Source organism: Festucalex cinctus, chromosome 20 (assembly GCF_051991245.1).
Source record: "Festucalex cinctus isolate MCC-2025b chromosome 20, RoL_Fcin_1.0, whole genome shotgun sequence".
Taxonomy (NCBI): domain Eukaryota; kingdom Metazoa; phylum Chordata; class Actinopteri; order Syngnathiformes; family Syngnathidae; genus Festucalex; species Festucalex cinctus.
This window is the reverse complement of record NC_135430.1, coordinates 3502933-3522434: the sequence shown is the minus strand read 5'-3', so window position 1 is coordinate 3522434 and position 19502 is coordinate 3502933. Positions and strand designations below refer to the sequence as shown.

Genomic DNA, 19502 nt, shown 5'->3' with positions numbered 1-19502 from the left:
ATGTGCAAATATTCTGTTTAATTGTGTTGGTGTCTGTCTAAAGGTTAAATATTTATATTTAACATTAAATTATCAACCTTTTGTTTTCCTGATCCTTATTTTGAAGAGAAAAAACAAACAAACCAAAAAACAATTATAACTGTCAATAACTACTAATAAATATTTAAACTGATACATGTGTACACACTGGAATAGCGGAACAAACAAACAGAGGAATTTAGGGGATTTTCATTTTCAACCTGGATAGATTTGTATTTTTTGTTTTATAAAAAGTATTTACGTTACAAGAAGTCAAGAGAGACTGCCTATTTTGTTTTTCATAAAAAAAAACCTTTATTTTCATGTTAAAAATGCACTTTCAATAAAGTATTTGGAACTCCGTTTCTACTGCATTATTTTTATGTTGAGATGGTGTTATCGGCAGCTGCTGAAAGTAACTAAAAAAGTAACTTTTAATCTAACTTAGTTACTTTTAAAATCAAGTAATCAGTAACGCAATTTAGTTACTTTTAAAACCAAGTAATCAGTAAAGTAACTAAGTTACTTTTTCAAGGTAACTGTGGCAACACTGACTACAACACACACACACCTGAGCAGATGCACAGAGAAACGTGAGAGTGGTGGTTGAGTTGTTTTGAAAATTGCAGCCGTCACCACTGCTATTAGTTTTTTTGTTTGTTTGTTTGTTTGTTTGTTTTTTATGTTGATAAGATTTTGGTTCAGATTCTGGCTTTAGCAGTTTTAGTTATTAAAAGAGAGCTTTATTTTATTATTTCTTTATTGTAGGATTCTGTTGCATTAGAGCTGTGTGCACTTTGTCGTATTGTTCAATAAAATTCATTTTTGAACTTGAATAAAAATATATTGGAAAGAAGAAAATTGTGTTTTACTCATGGAGATAAATTATGATTAATTACTATAGAGGTAAAATTATAGGAAGATAATCGAATCGGAATCGAATCGAATCACAGTTAAAAGTGAATCGTTAGATTCATCGATGCATCGAAAAACTATTTTCTAGATTAATCAATTACAAATATAATCGTTTAACCCAGCCCTAGCTAAAACCAATAATATGAAAGCTAGTTCATCCACTTCACTTAGTTGTTAACTTCCTGAATACTTTGACTTGAAGTCTTTGTGTTCACTACGATAACTTAAAAAAATCCTGTAAACATGTCATTCAGTCATAAATCAGATTACAATACTGCAAACAAATCTGTGTCTTTATCACTTCAATTTTTTATCTAATATAAAATCAAATCAATCAAAACGTTATTTATATAGCACTTTTCATACAAAAAGCACTGGGCCTAAAATTGAGCTCTGTGGCACACCACATGTGATTGTTAATGTGATTTGTGTCCTAGAGCAGCAGGTTTCCAAACTTAGCATAAAAGTTCTGCCTGTGAGGTAGCATGTTACCGATTTATGGACAGCACCTAAGTGTAATATGTAAACATGTACATTAGACTGCACGTCTTTAGGACTGAACTTGCAAAGGCACTATATAAATAAATACCAGTACAGTGTTCCCTCGTTTTCCGCTGGGGTTAGGTTCCAAAAAATACCCGCAATAAATGAAATCCGCGAAGTAGTTAGCTTTATGTTTTACAACTCTTATAAATGTTTTAAGGCTCTAAAATCCCCGACCGCACAATTTATACACTTTTCTCATTGAGGCATTTACATGTTTTCACATTTCTCTCTTGTTCAAACATTGACAATGTTCAAACCTTCATAAATTTTATAAAATGGGTATATTACTGTAAAAAAATATGCAAAATTGTACTTAAAAAAAATCCGCGATACAGCGAGACCGCGAAAAGTGAACCGCGTTATAGCGAGGGAAGACTGTAATAACATTTAAAGCTATCTGACTGAAATTAAGTTGTGCCGTTTTAATTGATTATTTCTTTTTGTCTTTCAAAATGGCAGTCTTGCAGCAATGACATTAACTCATTCACTCCCAACCGTTTTCACTGAAGCAAACCCCCTTCGCTCGCTGCTGTTTTGCTGAATTTTGACTGACTTTGATTTGATTCACCTGGGGGGAAAAAAAAGTATATTTCTATCAATCTGTTTCCGTTTTTCAGCAATTAGCATTAGAATATAGCTTGATTTCATCATTATTCACAAATATATTTAAAACTGTGGGGAAAACAGCTTGTTTCAACATGGCCCTGGTTCATCTCTTATACTCTGCTGCCACCTGCTGGCCGTTTTTGCAATAACTGCCATTGCTTCAACCGTTATTTTCAGTTCAGACGCTGCATCAAAGCCTTCTGTATACTCTAGCATAAAAAAAAATAAAATAAAATAAAAAAAAACTGGAAATATTTAAAATAGAACGTATTTATACGTCTTTGGGAGCAAATGAGTTAATCAGCCCTACTTCGTAATGCTTTGCCCACCAGTTCATAGATTTGTGCATTCTGCTGGGATGCGACTACTGCGGCACCATCAAGGGGATCGGTCCCAAGCGAGCCATCGACCTGATCAAGCAGCACGGCAGCATCGAGGAGATCCTGGAAAACATTGACACAAATGTAAGGGAAAAAGAAAATTGCTTTATTTGTTTGGCCATTTATTGCCGATATCTTGCACGTAGAAGCACCCGACTCCAGAGGACTGGCTCTACAAGGAGGCCCGGGAGCTGTTTCTGAAGCCTGAAGTGGTGGATTGCTCCGCAGTGGAGCTGAAGTGGAACGAGCCGAACGAGGACGGGCTGCTGCGTTTCATGTGCGAAGAAAAACAGTTCAGGTAAAGCGCAAGCATTTTGTATTACCATCTCACAGGTGAACAGCAACCCGGAGTCTTTTCTTCATATTCCTCTCCTTGCTCACCTTTCTGAATGTCCATGTAGTGAGGACAGGATCCGCAACGGGTGCAAGAAGATTGTAAAGAGTCGTCAAGGGAGCACACAGGGTCGACTTGACTCCTTCTTCTCAGTCACCGGGTCGCTGTCGTCCAAACGCAAGGTACTTTCAAGGGAACGATAGAGCAGTTGTATGGTTGTGGAAGGCCAGCACTCGTATGAATGTGGATTTTATTTGTTTTTTTTCTGCCAAATAGTGTTTTTGGCAACCGTCAGGATTGTTTTGCTTTTTATTGTGGTTGTTGTTCAAAACTAGGGGTGTCAGGCGAGTAAGATTTTTAATCGCATAACTCACAATTCATCACAAATTTTATATCTGTTCTAAATGTGCAATTAAATGGACAATAAAATGTTTTTTTTCTAAGTTTTCATACTCCTGTGAATATAAAAGCGGAAACAAATGTTAAACTAATATAAACATGGCTGCATCTTTTAGTCATTGATACAGTAATTTCATAATTCATAAAATTAAAAAACATACTGTACTGTAAAAAAAAAACCAATGTGATATGGTTTTGTGTTGAGCTCATTTTTTTTCTGCCACTAGATGGCATAATTGCATCTGTAAGACGCAGTGCATTTTTCTTTTCGTCTTCTAATCTCTAACATGAAGTAACTTGTGAAATTCTGCACATTTTAAAGTTGTAAAATACAACTTGACACCAGTCTCCACAAATATATGCATTATTAAATATATTACTGCTAAATTTTGACGTGGTCGTGTAAGGGGCAGTCATTAATCACGCGTTGAAAAAATTAGTGGCATTAAAGGAACTTTAAATTACCTCAAAATTAATGCACTAATTTTGACACCTCTATTCAAAACAAAATGTTTTTCATTCAAAATGACAACAATGCAAACTAAAGTGATTAAAATAGTTGAATAAAATAAACATCAAAATAAGTATATCAGGAATGAAGATTGGATTACATTTATTCATGTAAATATAAACACAAAGAACCACAGAATAACCAAAAGTGTTAAGTAAACCCAAATATTATAATTACGTATACTAGTTTAGTTAAATAAGTGACAAATGATATCTACATTATAGAATGGTGTGAGTTAGCAACATTTACACATCCCTTCCCGCATTATGCTCTTATTCTGAAAGACAAAGCGCACTATTTTCCATAGAAGTAGCTCACAGTGATGAAAAGATTGGATTCCAAATTTTGTGTAAATTTATTTTTATTTATTATGACTTCAGGGCTGTTCGTTTGGTTTGTTTGGTGTTGAGTCGAATCCTATCAGATAGTACATGGCACTTCAAACAAGGCGATGTCGCTTCAATTTGTACTCAGTCAACAGTTATTACGACGTGTTGTATTTCTGACCAACTTTTTTTTTCCCTCGTAGGAGCCTGAAGTCAAAGGATCTGCTAAAAAGAAGCTGAAGACTGGAGCCACACCGGGAAAATTCAAAAAAGGCAAATGAAAGTCAGAAATGAAGATGAAATAATAAAATGAAAAGAAATAATTTGGATGAATGGTGTCGAAGGAAAAGTACAAGTAAACATTTGACTTTTTTGTTTTCCTTTCTAGTGCATTTTAAGGCTGTTTTGCATATTTTATAGAATAAAGGCTTATAGAAGAAGTGTCATTCTCTTTGTTGGAGCCATATTGTAGTGTTCTTTGTTTTCCTTCTTTTTTGTGCGATTTCTGGGTTCTACCGCATGGTGGCGCATGTGCCCCCAGGAAATAATTAAATGGAACTTATGATAATGAGAGCCAGGTGTGTGTGGAAAGGTGGAAGGCAAACAGTTTTTGGACCGTCGTCGTGTACGTGGAAAGGTTTGTGTGGTGTTTTGGAACATTGGACTATTGGCATTAAATTGTGTTGACCACGCAACGCAACAAGTTTTGGATTTTGCATTTTTATTTTTTCTACTGACACGCGTCCGAAGAGTTGTAGCCGGTTCACCCCAACACAAATATAGCATCTTATAGGAAAGAGACAATAGACCCCTTCAAAGTCTGTAAACAATGTGACGCAATTTAAAGGGCGGGGCTTAGCTGGAGGCAAAAACACCTCAGTGGCGTGTGGTTCTAACACGGGTCAGCATATTTTCACAGAAAGTTCACGTCGGAAAGGACGCGGAAAACGGCCATTTGAGTTAATATGCGAGTAAACTGATAAAAATAGAATAGAATAGACAGACAACCAGCGTTGTTTACATCTAGCTCCACTTCGTTGCCTCCAGCGGTTGTTTTTGCCTCCAGTAAACAGTGACGTCATCATGACGTAGGACATGAAGGGGGTCCATATACTCTTCTTTCTTCGACATGAACTTTGGTATAAATATAGGCTTAAGACAGGGGTCGGCAAACTTTTGTACTCGAGAACATAGGTAATTTGATTAATTTAAACCTGGGCCAGATTATTTGGAGATGCGATTAAGTTTGAATAAAATTTGCATGTTTTGTCCAGGTACTTCTGTAGCGAGTGGTGACGGGAATCGGAGGCAGAGTGTTGAAGTCCGGAGCCAAAGGCCGGCGTTTTATTGACATCAGCTTCTCAGTGTTTAACAGCAACACTCTGCTCGAGGCTCACAGGCTAACTAACATTTTGTCCTTTTATCCTTTCATCCTAACCAACTCCTCCCCACCCGGAACTCCCCCTTCGTCCCAACGTTCCGTGAGTGAATTATGTTCCCATCACGACACAAGCCCCCCCAGAATTCACCCTTAATCAAACTCCGGATGACGGGGCGGCAAAACGGCCCGACCCCTGCGGGTAACCCGGGAAGGACCCAGGGAGCGAGGGCGGGAGGGGCACAGCAGAAACATCAGAACAGTCCCGCGAACCAACTGGCGGAGATGCAGGAACAACTGGAAGGGACCCTGCATGGTCCACAAGGCGCAGCCCAGGGGGGCGGACGCGGCGGGGGGCGGGGGGCGCGGGGCAACTCCAAGGGTCCGGCCAGGTCAACATGAGCCGGTTTAACTTGCAACCCGGTGTCGGAGCCCCGAAGCAACTGGTCGGCCGCCATCCGGGAAAAGTCGAGGCCCAGCTGTACCGTGTTGACGGCAGCCCTGGACAGACAATCCGCGACCACGTTGTACTTGCCAGCAATATGTCGGATGTCCGTGGTGTATTCAGATATGAACGATAGCTGGAGCTGTTGCCGCGCGGACCACGGCTCGGACAACTTCGACATGGAGAAGGTGAGGGGCTTGTGATCGACGAAGACCGTGAACTCACGGCCCTCCAGGATGAAGCGGAAGTGGCGGATCGCCAGCCAGACAGCAAGGAGCTCCCTGTCGAACGTGCTGTACTTGCGCTCCCGAGGGACTAACCGGCGGCTGAAAAAGGCGAGCGGCTGCCACGCACCTTTGACGCGCTGCTCTAAAACGGCCCCGACGGCAAAATCGGATGCGTCAGTAGTGAGGGCGACCGGGGCATCCGGGCGTGGGTGGGCCAACAAGGCCGCTCGGGACAGCGCAGCTTTCGTCTCTTCAAAAGCCTTGACTCTCACATCTGTCCAGTCGACCGCACGGTTAGGAGCCCCACCCTTAAGTGCGTCGTAAAACGGGTGCATCACATGGGCAGCGTGGCGGATGAACCTGTGGTAAAAAGTCACCATCCCGAGGAACTTGTGGTGTATGGCTTTAAGCCATTGTTTATGGTCGCAGGGTTGTGACGTCACGGCGACCGGGCCCGAGTGAGTTTTGGAATGAGACAATAAAAAATTCAGTGAGCACAAGCCGTCGTCCGCTCGTTATTGGGGCATAACATTAGCGACGAGGATGGAGCATCCGCTTGCACCCCTGCCTCCTTTTCTAACGCTACCTGGCGAACCGCCGGTTCCGTGGCCCCGCTGGTACGAGTCATTTACGACGTTTAGCGAGGCTATTGGCTTGGCCGACGCTAGCGATGCTCGGCTAAGGGCTATGCTAATCCACAGCCTGGGCAGCGAGGGACAACGGATTTTTCGAACTCTTGGACCCGCACCGAAGTTTGATGACTGTGTGGATTTGCTGTCCGGACATTTCGCTGCTCCACAGAGCGTTATAGTACACCGCATTGTTTTTCGCCAACGCATACAGCGGCCGGGTGAGTCTGTTCACCGTTACGTCGCCGACCTCCGGGGTTTGGCTAGCCTGTGCAAATTTGGAACTTTGGAGGAGGAAATGATTCGGGATCAACTGGCAGAGCACACGACCAGTCCCCGACTTCGGGAAAAACTGTTTATGTCACCGGACGGCACGACTCTGTCGAAGGCAGTGGAGTTGGCTTTCCAGCTCGAGTCGGCTGCTAAATTGACGTCTCAGCTGGCGGGTCCGGGCCCGCCCTCTCCTCGCCCCGCTGCGCTGGCGCAGGCTGTAGCTCCGTCGGCGAAGGTGAACGTCGCGGGAGGCCGGGCCGCTACACCCCGGCAGCATTGTGGGAACTGCGGGTCGCCATCTCACCCTACACGAGCGCCTGGCTGCCCGGCCACGGGGCAGCGGTGCCAACGCTGCGGTAAGATGAACCACTTTTCCCGGGTGTGCCGTTCTGCGCCTTCCTCTGCATCCCCCCCGGCCTAGTTCGTCTACAACGACCATACATTCAGTAGGCTCCGGTGCCAAACCATTTAAGTGGTGCACGGTGGAACTAGACGGTGTTGAACTCTCGCTACTACTAGACACGGCGGCTTCCAGATCCTTTCTGAACGAGTCCACAGTGCGCCGACTTTTCCCTCGGATGTCATTTGAGGCTGGAGCGGAAGTTCTTTACGGCTACGGGCACGCTAAGATTGGCATGGTGGGCACTGCCACCTTCGCTGTGCGTTATGGCTCTACGGTCCTCCCAAAATTTACCTTCCAGGTGTCTTGCCAGGGTGCCAACCTCCTCGGTTTCGACCTGTTCTGCGCCCTGGGCTTCTCCATCACTGATAACCTGGGTGCCACCATACTGACGGTGGCCACGCCATGGTTACACCGCTGGCCATCCCTGTTCACGGGGCTTGGCTGCCTCACTAGCTGATCACCAGCCACTTGTGGATCCAGCTGTGACCCCAGTCATCCAACCTCTGCGGCGGCTGCCCCTGGCCCTGCGTGATGATGTCACGGTTGAGCTGCACAAACTCCTCGATGCAGGCATCTTCGAGCGAGTGGACGCTTCACCTTGGATCTCCAATCTGGTCGTAGCAAAGAAAAGAACGGGTGGCCTGCGGCCCTGCCTCGACCTCAGGCGGGTGAACGAGGCAGTGATCCCCGACAAGTACCCTTTACCCACCACGGAGGACCTTTCGGCCAAGTTTCACGGGTCTACGGTCTTCTCCAAGCTTGACCTCCGACAGGGCTACCTGCAGGTTCCTCTCCACCTCGAGAGCCGCAACCTCACTGCTTTTGTGACCCACATAGGGGTTTTCAGCTGTTTTAGCTCCGCTCCCAGCTGTTTCCAAAAGATTATGTCCACCATCTTCGCTGGCATCCCGGGGGTAGTCGTGTACCTGGATGACATCGTGGTGCATGGAGCGACATCTGAGCTGCACAATGTCCGCCTCGCCATGGTACTTGACGTGCTCGCTCGCCACAACCTCACACTTAATGGGGACAAGTGCATCTTTGCTTCTTCATTCATTGAGTTTGTGGGTTTCCGCCTGACCGCAGACGGCTTGAGCCCGCTCCATTCCAACGTTGACGCTGTCCTGTGCCTGCCTGAGCCCTCCTGTCCCGCCCAGTTGTCATCCTTCCTCGGGATGACAGAGTTCTACCTGCGGTTTCTGCCTCGTTATTCGGAGACCACTGCCCCGCTGCGTGCTCTCCTCAAACAGGACACGCCCTGGTCCTGGACGCCTGAGTGCTCTGCTGCGGTCCGCCGGCTGAAGGCACAACTCACCTCCCCACCGGTGCTGGCCCATTTCGACCTGCAGAGCCCCACGTTTGTGACCTGCGATGCTTCTAACACCGCCGTCGGCGCCGTCCTGTCCCAGCTCCAGGGTGGGACTGAACGAGTTTGCTTCGAGGTCACTCACCCCGACTGAAGTACTCCGTGGGGGAAAAGGAGGCCCTGGCTTGCGTCTGGGCGTGTGAGCGGTGGCACATGTACCTATACGGTCGACATTTCACGTTTCGCACGGATCACCAGGCCCTCACGGCCCTCCTTGCCACAACTGGTTCGGGGCACAAGCCGTTCCGTTTGTACCGGTGGACGGAGAGATTGCAGGCTTATAACTTCAAGACGATTTTCACACCAGGCAGGGACAACGTGGTGGCTGACAGGCTCTCTAGGGCCACACCCAACTCCTCGCCTGATGCTGTCGACGACCACTCTGAGTCGGAGCTGGTCGTCATGCTGCATGAACCCCTCCAGGCTGCTGTATCTCTGCAGGATCTCCAGACAGCGTCTGCGCAGGACCCATTGTTCTCCCAGCTTCGTACCTTCATCCAGGAGGGATGGCCAGCTAAGGTGCCGGAGGAGCTGGCTGCCTACCACCGGGTCAGAAATGACCTTTCCTGTTGGAGTGACGTCTGTTTAGCGAGGGGACTGTGTGCAGTGATTCCCGGTGCTCTGCGGGGGCGCATCCTGGCCATGGTCCATGAGGGTCACCTGGGAGTCGTGAGAGTGAAACAGCACTGCAGGGGTTTGGTTTGGTGGCCGGGTATCGACAGGGACATCGAGACCATGGTGAAGGACTGTGTGGCCTGCCTCACCAGTGGCAAGACGGGCATGACACCGCCACCGCCTTTGCAGCCCCTCGCGTGGCCAGCTGCTCCGTGGTCCCACATCCAGGTGAACATCTGTGGGGACCTGCATGGCGTTCCCCAGCATCAACGGTTCCTCCTGGTGGCCTATGAGCTGCACTCCAAATGGCCGGAAGTGTATCCTGTTGGGTCTGTAACTACTCAGGTCGTCACTGACTTCCTCTCTTCTCTCTTCGCCCGTTGGGGTGTGCCTGACACCATCACTACCGACAACGGGCCTCAGTTCATCTCAGCGGAATTTGCCTCCTTCGCGGAGAGGAGGGGGATCAAACATGTCAGGACTACCCTGTATCACCCACAAGCCAACGGGGGCGTAGAGAGGTTTAACCAGACCCTTAAGAATGGACTCAGAGCACACCTTGCTGATCATTTTCCATTTTTAGCAGCACTGCAGAACACCCTGCTGCACTACAGAGCGACGCCTCATGCCACCACAGGTTGCTCACCAGCACTCCTCATGCTGGGTCGGGAACTCCAACTTCCTTTGGATCGTCTACGGCCTCCTCGACAACCCACTCCAGGAGTAGCAACACCTCCAAGTGACAGAGTGGCAGAGCAGCAGCGTCGCATGAAACAGCGCTACGACAGGATGCGTCGGGTGAGACTCGCAGTTTCAGATTGGGTCCGGATCCGTAGACCCAGCCGACCACACAAATTGCTTTCGTTTTCGTCGTAACCTCAGCAGATCACAGAGCAGCTGGGACCAGCCACATTCCGTCTGACTGATGGCTCACGGTGGCACGCCAGCCGTCTTAGACGAGTTGCTTCACCACCGGCCCCTGACGGGAAGGCTGCAGCTGAACCGGATCAGGTGGATGTGGACTGGGACTTCCTCTGCACACCCGGGGGCCCCAGTAGTAGACCCACCAGAGCTGAATTTACCAGTTGGACCCGTGCGTTTTGAGCCACGCCCGGCCCGGGTCCGCCGGAGACCTCTGTACCTCCAGGACTATGTTTAACAGTTAAGGGCCACTGAAGTTTAGTACATAGCCTGTCACGTGGCAGAATATTCCACAAGGTTATGCGGGTGAACTGGTAGTCTACCCAGTTCATCCAGACAGGCCATTTACGTTGAAGTTTTTGTTAATGTTATGTTATTTGCGGTTGGTTTGCACTTCTTTGTTAGGGGGGTGGGGGGGGGGTGGGGGTAAATGTGGTGTATGGCTTTAAGCCATTGTTTATGGTCGCAGGGTTGTGACGTCACGGCGACCGGGCCCGAGTGAGTTTTGGAATGAGACAATAAAAAGTTCAGTGAGCACAAGCCGTCGTCCGCTCGTTATTGGGGCATAACAGAACTCACGGAGACCCTGGGCCGTCCGGGGTCGTGGAAAAGCGGCAACAGCTTCCACTTTTGTCAGGAGCGGGGTGGCGCCATCCTCGTTGATGAGGTGGCCGAGGAATTGGATGGAGGGCACACCAAAGACACATTTAGCTCGGTTAATAATCAGTCCAGCCTGGCTGAGCTTGGAGAAAAGCTGCCGGAGGTGTGAAAGGTGTTCTCCGATAGAGGAGCTGGCCACTAGGATGTCATCCAAGTAGACGAAGACGAACGGCATGTCCCGGAGAACAGAGTCCATGAGACGCTGAAAAGACTGGGCCGCGTTTCTAAGGCCGAATGGCATTCTGAGAAACTCGAACAGTCCGAAAGCTGTTATCACAGCAGTCTTAGGCACATCGGCGGGGTGTACCGGAACTTGGTGATAGCCCCGTACCAAGTCCACCTTGGAAAACAGCTTCGCACCTGCCAGGTGGGCAGAGAAGTCCTGTATGTGCGGGACCGGATAGCAACCGTGCGTCGTGGCATCATTGAGGCGGCGATAGTCTCCACACGGTCGCCATCCGCCGTCCGACTTCGGAACCATGTGGAGAGGCGAGGCCCACGGGCTGTCCGAACGACGAATTATGCCAAGGCGTTCCATGTTGGCGAATTCAGACTTAGCTGTGGCCAATCTATCAGGGTTGAGGCGTCGGGCCTTAGCGTGAACCGGCGGGCCCAGGGTCTCGATGTGGTGCTCGACCCCATGCTTGGTAGAAGTGGCTGCAAATGTAGGTGTGATCAGGCTGGGGAATTCTCCAAGAAGGCGCGTGAACACGTCGTCATCTGAGAGCGGGCTGGCAAGGCCCTCAAACATCTCCACATCACACCCACAAGCAACAGTGGAAAACGTCAAAGCGTCCAACAGGCGGCCATCTTTAACATCCACCAGTAGACTGTGGGCCCACAAAAAGTCCGCGCCAAGAAGGGGAAAGGAAATGTCCGCAGTGACAAAGTCCCAAGTGAATCGGCGCTCCCCAAAACATACATCCACTGTCTTAGTGCCCATCGTTGGCCGCTGACAGGTGCGGGCCGTGAGTGCCCCCGGCAGCATCTTCAGCCGAGGCAGGCAAAACGCTTCTGCAGGCGCTGGAGTCACAAAGGAATTTGAGTCTGGAGAGGGTGTCCATGACAAACAGCAGCCGGCACATTGCGCCCGCACTCACAGCTGCAACTGAGTGGAGGCGTTGCCGTTTTCCAACGCAACAAAGGAGCAAGGGGCGCGGCACCTCTTCGCCTTGGTTCCAAAACGTGCGTGAAAATAGCATCAGCCAGGGGCTGATCAGCCATCCACGGCAGCGCGTGCCTTATGAGGTGCAGTTGCGGCCGCCGGGACTGGGAAGGCGCGCACAGAGGCCAAGACCTCGTGGTTGTAACACTGGGTGGCCAGGAAAAAACGGTCAGCTTCCTCCGCCAGAGCACGTGGCTCGAAGATGGTAGTGTTCGCTAGCGCTGTCTGGACATGAGGAGGCATGTGGCGCAGAAACAGTTCAATAAACAAAAAGTTCGGCTCCTCCGCGCCAAGCAGGTTCAGCATTTTTTCCATTAGTTCGGACGGATTACTGTCCCCCAGGCCCTGGATGGCGAAAAGGCGGCGAGCCCGTTCCGGCCGTGACAGCTCGAAGGTCTTAAGGAGGTACGCTTTGAGCCCCGCGTACATATCCCGTGCCGGGGTAGAGGTGATAAAACTCACGGCTCTGGCCGCCGTGGAGCTCCCGAGCACGGACACGACGTGGTAGTAGCGCGTGGAATCATCCGTAATTCCCTGGATGGCAAACTGAGCTTCAGCTTGTACAAACCACGTCGCCGCGGCCGACTCCCAAAACTCCGGTAACTTGAGACCAGCGGAGTTCGCCATGTCGCTCAATTCGATCAAATTCTCAGCCTCGGAAACGTCAACGAGGTGGATGTCGGGGTGACCAATGTAGCGAGTAGTGACGGTAGTCGGAGGCAGAGTGTTGAAGTCCGGAGCCAAAGACAGGCGTTTTATTGACATTAGCTTCTCAGTGTTTAACAGCAACAACTCACTCTGCTCAAGGCTCACAGGCTAACTAACATTTTTCCTTTTATCCTTTCATCCTTTCATCCTAACTAACTCCTCCCACCCGGAACTCCCCCTTCATCCCAATGTTCCGTGGGTGAATTATGTTCCCATCACTACACTTCCATGCACACAAAATCATACGTGTTAGGCAGCGGCAGCTATAATCCCACAAGTTGTAGCTTGGAGGTCTTCAAAAATAATTTTCTATAATAAACCAATTTTCTATAATAAACCAATACCTTAGCTTTGAGACAGTTAAAATCCCTCATATGATGGTGACGTTGCCATCCCTGCATGAATGAAATACTTTTCTATCCATTTGTTTTCTATACAAAATCCATCCATCCATTTTCTTAACCGATTACTCCTCACAAGAGTCTAGGGTGTGCTGGAGCCTATCCCAGCCAGCTTCGGGCAGTAGGCGGCGTACACCCTGAACTAGTTATAGAATCAATATCAGTAAAATAATAATAATAATGTTCAGGAAAAATACTAGTTTAGATAATTGAGAGAGAAGCCGTACATCGGGGTGTCCAAACGTTTTCATTTGAGGGCCACATACAGAAAATCAGAAGGACGCAAGGGCCACATGTTATGAAGAGAAATTGTGTTTTGTCCTAAAAATTGTACAAATAATTTGTTTGTGCTTTTGCATATTTAGAAAATGCTACAGTTTATAAACCAATTTATTTGTAATGTGGCAGTAGGGATATTTAGGGCCCGAGCAGCTACCGCTGCGAGGTCCCTATTGTTTTTCGATCGGATTATTATTATTATTATTATTAGGGCCCGAGCAGCGGCGGCACCGACGGCGGTGCCGCTGCGAGGCCCTATTGTTTTTGTAGGAATTCTTCTTATTATTATTATTATTCTTATTAGGGCCCGAGCAGCGGCGGCGGCGGTGCCGCTGCGAGGCCCTATTGTTTTTCAAGGAATTCTTATTATTCTTTTTCTTTATTATTCTTTTCCGCAAACAATCACATTTTTGAGACACTAAACGTGAACGAAAACTCACCAAACTTTACACACACGTCAGGCCCGGCGAAAAATTTGATATTTTAAAGTCGCCATAGGTGATAACAGAAAAATGGCTCCATAGCGCCACCTACATAGGTTAAACGGATCCCTGTCCCGCTACGATTGTCCGACGGCTATGAAAATTGTGTGGCACCTGTAGCACATCCCGATGAACAAAAACCTCTTTGATGTGTGTACCCTAAAATAGAAAGTGAGGTATGATCATCTGAATGTCCAATTTTGGCCCAGTTTTGCACATTTACATGGATCATACTATTGCCCGCTTCTCCTACACGGTTAACCCGATTGACTTCAAACTTGGGCTGTACCATCTCAACACCTGGGACAACATCATGGTAAAAAATCAAAAATTTTTGACGTACTATATAACGGGGGTGAGGCATCAAATTTAGAGTTTCAAAACTCTTACTAAACGTAGTATTGCCGGTTGTACGTTTAACCTAGAGCTACGAAAATTGGTACACATATGTAACAGACTATGATCTACAAGAAAGTCTGTTGGTGCCATATGCTAAACCCAACAGGAAGTCCGCCAGAGGCGGGGCATCAAATTTTGCGTTTCAAAATTCTTACTTAAAGAAGCATTCCCGGCTGTACGTTTCACCTAGAGTTACCAAAATTTGAAGACATATGTAACAGCCCTCAAGGTACAAAAAACTCTTTTTGAACCATATGCTAAACCTAACAGAAAGTCCACCATTTTGATTTACTTTGGAACGTGTTGCCATTTTTTTGGCCGTTTCATAGGGGTCTTATTTTAACGAACTCCTCCTACAGAGTTTATCCCATCATCTTCAAACTTGGTGTGATTCATCTTAAGATGTTGAAGATGAAAAGTTAGTGAAAGCTTTTTATTTCGTCGCACGCTGTTGCCATGGCATGCACTTGTTTGCAAAGGAAAAAAATTCTTCTTAAGGAAGAATTCCCAGTTGTACGATGAGCTAGAGCTACGAAAATTTGTATACATATGTAACAGCCCACAATGTACAAAAAAGTCTCTTGGTGCTATGTGCTAAACCCAACAGGAAGTCCCCCAGGGGCCGGGCATCACATTTTGAGCTAAAAAAAAAACTCCTCTTTAACGAAGCATTCCCGGTTGTACGTTTTACCTAGAGTTACCAAAATTTGAAGACATATGTAACAGGCCTCGAGGTACAAAAAACTCTTTTTTTTTAACCATATGCTAAACCTAACAGGAAGTCCGCCATTTTGATTTAATTTGGAACGTGTTGCCATTTTTTTGGCCGTTTCGTAGGGGTCTTATTTTAACGAACTCCTCCTACAGAGTTTATCCCATCATCTTCAAACTTGGTGTGATTCATCTTAAAGACCAAATGTGAAGTAAGGTTGGCCAACCATGTTTTTGAGTAATACCAATGGCTAAACCATTGTAAGCATATTTTCGTTATTTTTTTTGACGCAACCCTTTCAGGTTCTTAGTTTAACCCATAGCAACGCCCTTGACAACGAAAATGCTTTTCTTCGACAATCTTCGGAAATTTTCGGAAATGACGTCACACCGGGAAGTCGCGAGAGAAGTCGGCCATTGAACTGCATTGTTTGCATTGCTACTCGGTAAGATGACCCGGCGATGTGTGGTGATGTATTGTTCTCAAGCTAAAGAAAAGTTGTATGAGTGGCCAAAAGATAACAGGGCACGTAAATGGTCAACTTTAATTCGCACGAAGCGAATGAATTTCACGCCATCGTCGAGGAGTGTTCTCTGTTACAAACACTTCGAAGATGCCTGCTTCCTCAACCGGTCTGCTTATGATAATGGATTTGCAAAAAAAGTAAGTATGATTACAATTATTTAGAAAAAAACGTGGAATTTATGGATAGATCACTGATGACTTTGACAAAGCAGAGCTTCCAACAGTTGTGGAATGAACAGTAGAAACTAGCGACGTGAACCGAAAGCTAACGTCTCGGTGCTATTCATATCAACGATGAGTAATAATGGCAGTGAGACAAATTGTTCTGAAAGTAAATTTCAATAGGTTGGCAGCATTGCTTTGTTGATCAAAGAACATGACACGTCCTTTTGAAAAACTTCCAATCATATGTCAATCTTACTGCATTTTATGAGTCATTAAATAATTAAATATTTGGTAAGGCAGGGTTAGATGAAATGTGATAGTTGTTTTTTATTTTTTTATTTTTGCCGGTAGGTTTTATAGGTTTTATGAGCGACGCATATTTTTAGTGTCACCTTATGTTTCTGCAGGTTATTGCTCAATACAACTGCTGTCCCAACAATTCACCTGCCTCCACAAGACCAGCAGCAGATTCAAAATCCACCTGCCCAGCGTGCAGCAGCAGCTAACCGAGAAAGGAAGCGAGCCGTAGCTGAGGCTATCACCTCTGCAGCTGCCTCTGAACAAGAAATGGCTGATTACGAGGGTCAGTTATTGCAGGATCAATCCTGTTCAAACAGCCAAGATGATGAAGTTATGCCACCACATAGTGTGGATAAAAGTAAGTTAGGCGGAGTTGTTTTTGTCACTATGTACTTACCAGGTATTATTTATATTTTTATTCTTAGAGTTGTTGCTAGTTTAACCTGAAAATATAAATATTGTCATACCTTGTATCTGTAGAACAACCAAACATCTGTCACACGCCAACTAACATTTATAACAAACTAAGGAAATGAAATTCATTTGAAGGTACTGAAGTCAATGTCGCAGTGGTGGAACTCCTGACAAATACCATGTTTGTCAACGATGTCATGAAGATGTCTCACCTCGGACAGACCAGTGGTGTGTAAGCTTTTCACAGTGTGGTGAATCACTTTGCCCCAAAGATGTCCAACTTCTCGTACAAAGGAATGAAAAGCAGGTGCGTTTTAAGAAAACTTTGATATGTATGAAATGGAGACTATAGTGGTGATGAGGGGGGAAAGTAACGTAATGAAGCACTTGCTTTGAGGCTCCTCTAGATGGTGCTCATGGCTTAAACATAACAGCTAGTGCAATGGAAATTTATTAAATTTCCACTGCATCTGTTCAACCAAAAATGCCATCTCAAAGAATCGAAAAAAAACATATATATATATATATATATATATATATATATATATATATATATATATATACATATATATATGTATATAATGTGCTTCTTCAAGTGTGATTTGTCCATGACTAGTAGAACATAAGGATGAAATGTAGAACTTAGAGATATAAAGCTATTTCATCACAATGTGACAATTTCTTTATAAGGCAATTTTTGTTCAATTCCAGAATCATTCTCGCTGCTATGCATTATAATGAAAATGCTGGGAGACCACAGAAAGTGACGAAGGAAGGAATACACTCCTACTGCATCGTTTATCCCAAATATAAGAGTGGTGGCTATTCTCTGAGAAAGATATTGGTGGATGAAACTTATGGTAAGTTATGAAACAAAAACAATTCCAGGCAGATGCATTACTGAGTGTAACCCGTATGTCACCCAAATATTTATCATCCCAATTTTTTTTTTTTTTGTAGACTATGTGAATGACTGCCTTTCAGAGGCGATGAAAGTGATTGACGTTCCAAATAAGTACAAAACCGAATGATGTGGTAGTCGAGCCACAATTTCTTACAGCAGCAGTGAACAGACCGGACAAGTCAAATGTTATTGCTGAGCACCATACGAGATTCCTCAGGAAATAAAGAATCATATTCCTTGTATTAAGTTGTCCTCATTTGTTTATTATGTGACTGCTGCCCGCAAAGCAGTAGCGAAGCTACTGCTGCGGAGCAGTCACATATTACTATCCAGAAAAAAAGCGTTTATTATGTGACTGCTGCAAAGCAGTCACATATTACTATCCAGAAAAACGGCGTTTATTATGTGACTGCTGCGAAGCAGTCACATATTAGTATCCATCCAGGAAAAGCGTTTATTATTATTATGTGACTGCTGCGAAGCAGTCACATATTAGTATCCATCCAGGAAAAGCGTTTATTATTATTATTATTATTATGTCTTATTCTTCACATTTTTTCAGACGAAATGCGGGTCGTACCGTAGAACGTACCGGCACAAGTGAGGTATCAAAAGATGCGTCTCGATTTGACTCGGCGGGGTACCATTTTTTTTCGGAATTTCGAGTTACCATGGCGACGCAATTCCCCAAAAAACCCCCCAAAAAGTCCCATAGGAATGAATGGAGAAGGGGAAAAAACCTCCACAAATTTAACACCTTTTTCGAAGCCACGCTGCGCGCACATACATTGACCGACCGAGACGATTTTTAGCTCATTTTGTTGCAATTTTTCCCATCTTTAGCTCTGTGTTGAAATTTTTTTTAAGAAATGTAAGCGCTCCCTCCTGTGCGGGTTCAAAGACAGGGTGTGAAATGAAGAAAAAGAGGCTCTTTACATTAGTGTGTATTGCGTTTGCTAGAGTGGGGCAATCAGTGTTAGAGTGGAGAGACAAAAAAAATTATTTCGAAAAATTTCACTTCAACTCGTCACCGTGGCCACAATATTTGCTCACTAAACATCCAATTTGGACATTTTGTAGTCACAAGGGTCTTCTTTCTGACAAACCCACTTTTGTGCGGCAAAGGTGTCATTTAGTACCTTTTATTTGACTTCAAGCGAGGGGAAGTCGCACTTTTTCGCCCATTCAGCCCCATGTTATTTTCGCCGCCTTTTTCTTGTCATTTTTTTTAAAAGTCACACGTTTTCAACCTGCTCTAATTTGGTAATTTTTCATCCGATTTAAAAAATGAGAACATGCTTGCGTTCCCCAAAGCCTTGCCGTTCTAACGGGGCATTTCTGAAATCTGTATCTTAAACCGTTCAGTCGTGAGAGCCTTTTGTTCGAGGTGTGCGCTTTCTCATAGAACTCAATTGAAGCAAGCAAAATGTTCGCCCACCTGGTACTTAGGAAATGTGTGTGCGTGAATGCGCATATTTGTTAAAGTGACAGTAACCCATTTTCAGTTTAGTGATTATGGCTTAACTTCCACATTTCTTGATCAATTAAAACCATTCGAATTTTAAACTCTTCACATCATTCCCTATTTTCGCTTAATAAAAAAAAATCAAAGCACAATATAATATTTTTGTTTATGAAATGTAATGTAATGAACTGCTATTTAAATGGTGCTTTTTGAGCTATTCTGCCCACTCTCTCACTTCTGCACAGCAACTGCCTCAGCCAATCAGAGCTGCTTGTTGTCATCCACGCCTGGAATTTCCCCACCACCGCCCACACACAGTGGCGGCCATCTTGGCCAGGGATTCTCACATTACTGTCCATACAGAGCGGCGGCCATCTTGGCCAGGGATTCTCACACTACTGTCCATACAGAGCGGCGGCCATCTTGGACAGGGATTCTCACACTACTGTCAATACAGAGCGGCGGCCATCTTGGCCAGGGATTCTCACACTACTGTCCATACAGAGCGGCGGCCATCTTGGCCAGGGATTCTCACACTACTGTCCATACAGAGCGGCGGCCATCTTGGCCAGGGATTCTCACACTACTGCCCATACAGAGCGGCGGCCATCTTGGCCAGGGATTCTCACAC

The 19502-nt window shown here is 45.8% G+C and overlaps 1 protein-coding gene and 1 long non-coding RNA gene across 5 annotated transcripts in view; both read left to right on the top strand.

The window, feature by feature from the left end:
- Positions 1–4475, top strand: part of fen1 (flap structure-specific endonuclease 1) — a 60879-nt gene extending 56404 nt beyond the window's left edge. Inside the window, exons 9-12 of one of the 2 annotated variants that reach the window (XM_077508806.1) lie at positions 2418–2549; positions 2615–2763; positions 2867–2981; positions 4239–4475. In XM_077508806.1, coding sequence (XP_077364932.1) covers positions 2418–2549; positions 2615–2763; positions 2867–2981; positions 4239–4316 — 474 coding nt within the window. In that variant the 3' untranslated portion in view covers positions 4317–4475. Of the gene's footprint in view, positions 1–2417; positions 2550–2611; positions 2764–2866; positions 2982–4238 lie in introns of both variants that reach the window. The other variant, XM_077508805.1, reaches the window with a different exon arrangement.
- Positions 4476–14827: 10352 nt separating this feature from the next.
- On the top strand, positions 14828–17648 carry LOC144009463 (uncharacterized). 3 transcript variants are annotated; one of them, XR_013280936.1, is made up of 6 exons: positions 14832–15543; positions 15657–15761; positions 16196–16446; positions 16638–16809; positions 17214–17362; positions 17463–17648. It is a non-coding gene; the product is annotated as an uncharacterized LOC144009463 (long non-coding RNA). The 3 variants fall into 3 exon arrangements; XR_013280935.1 differs by having other exon boundaries at positions 14828–15543; positions 15657–16446; XR_013280937.1 differs by lacking the exon at positions 15657–15761 and having other exon boundaries at positions 14835–15543.
- The last annotated feature ends 1854 nt before the right edge of the window (positions 17649–19502 follow it).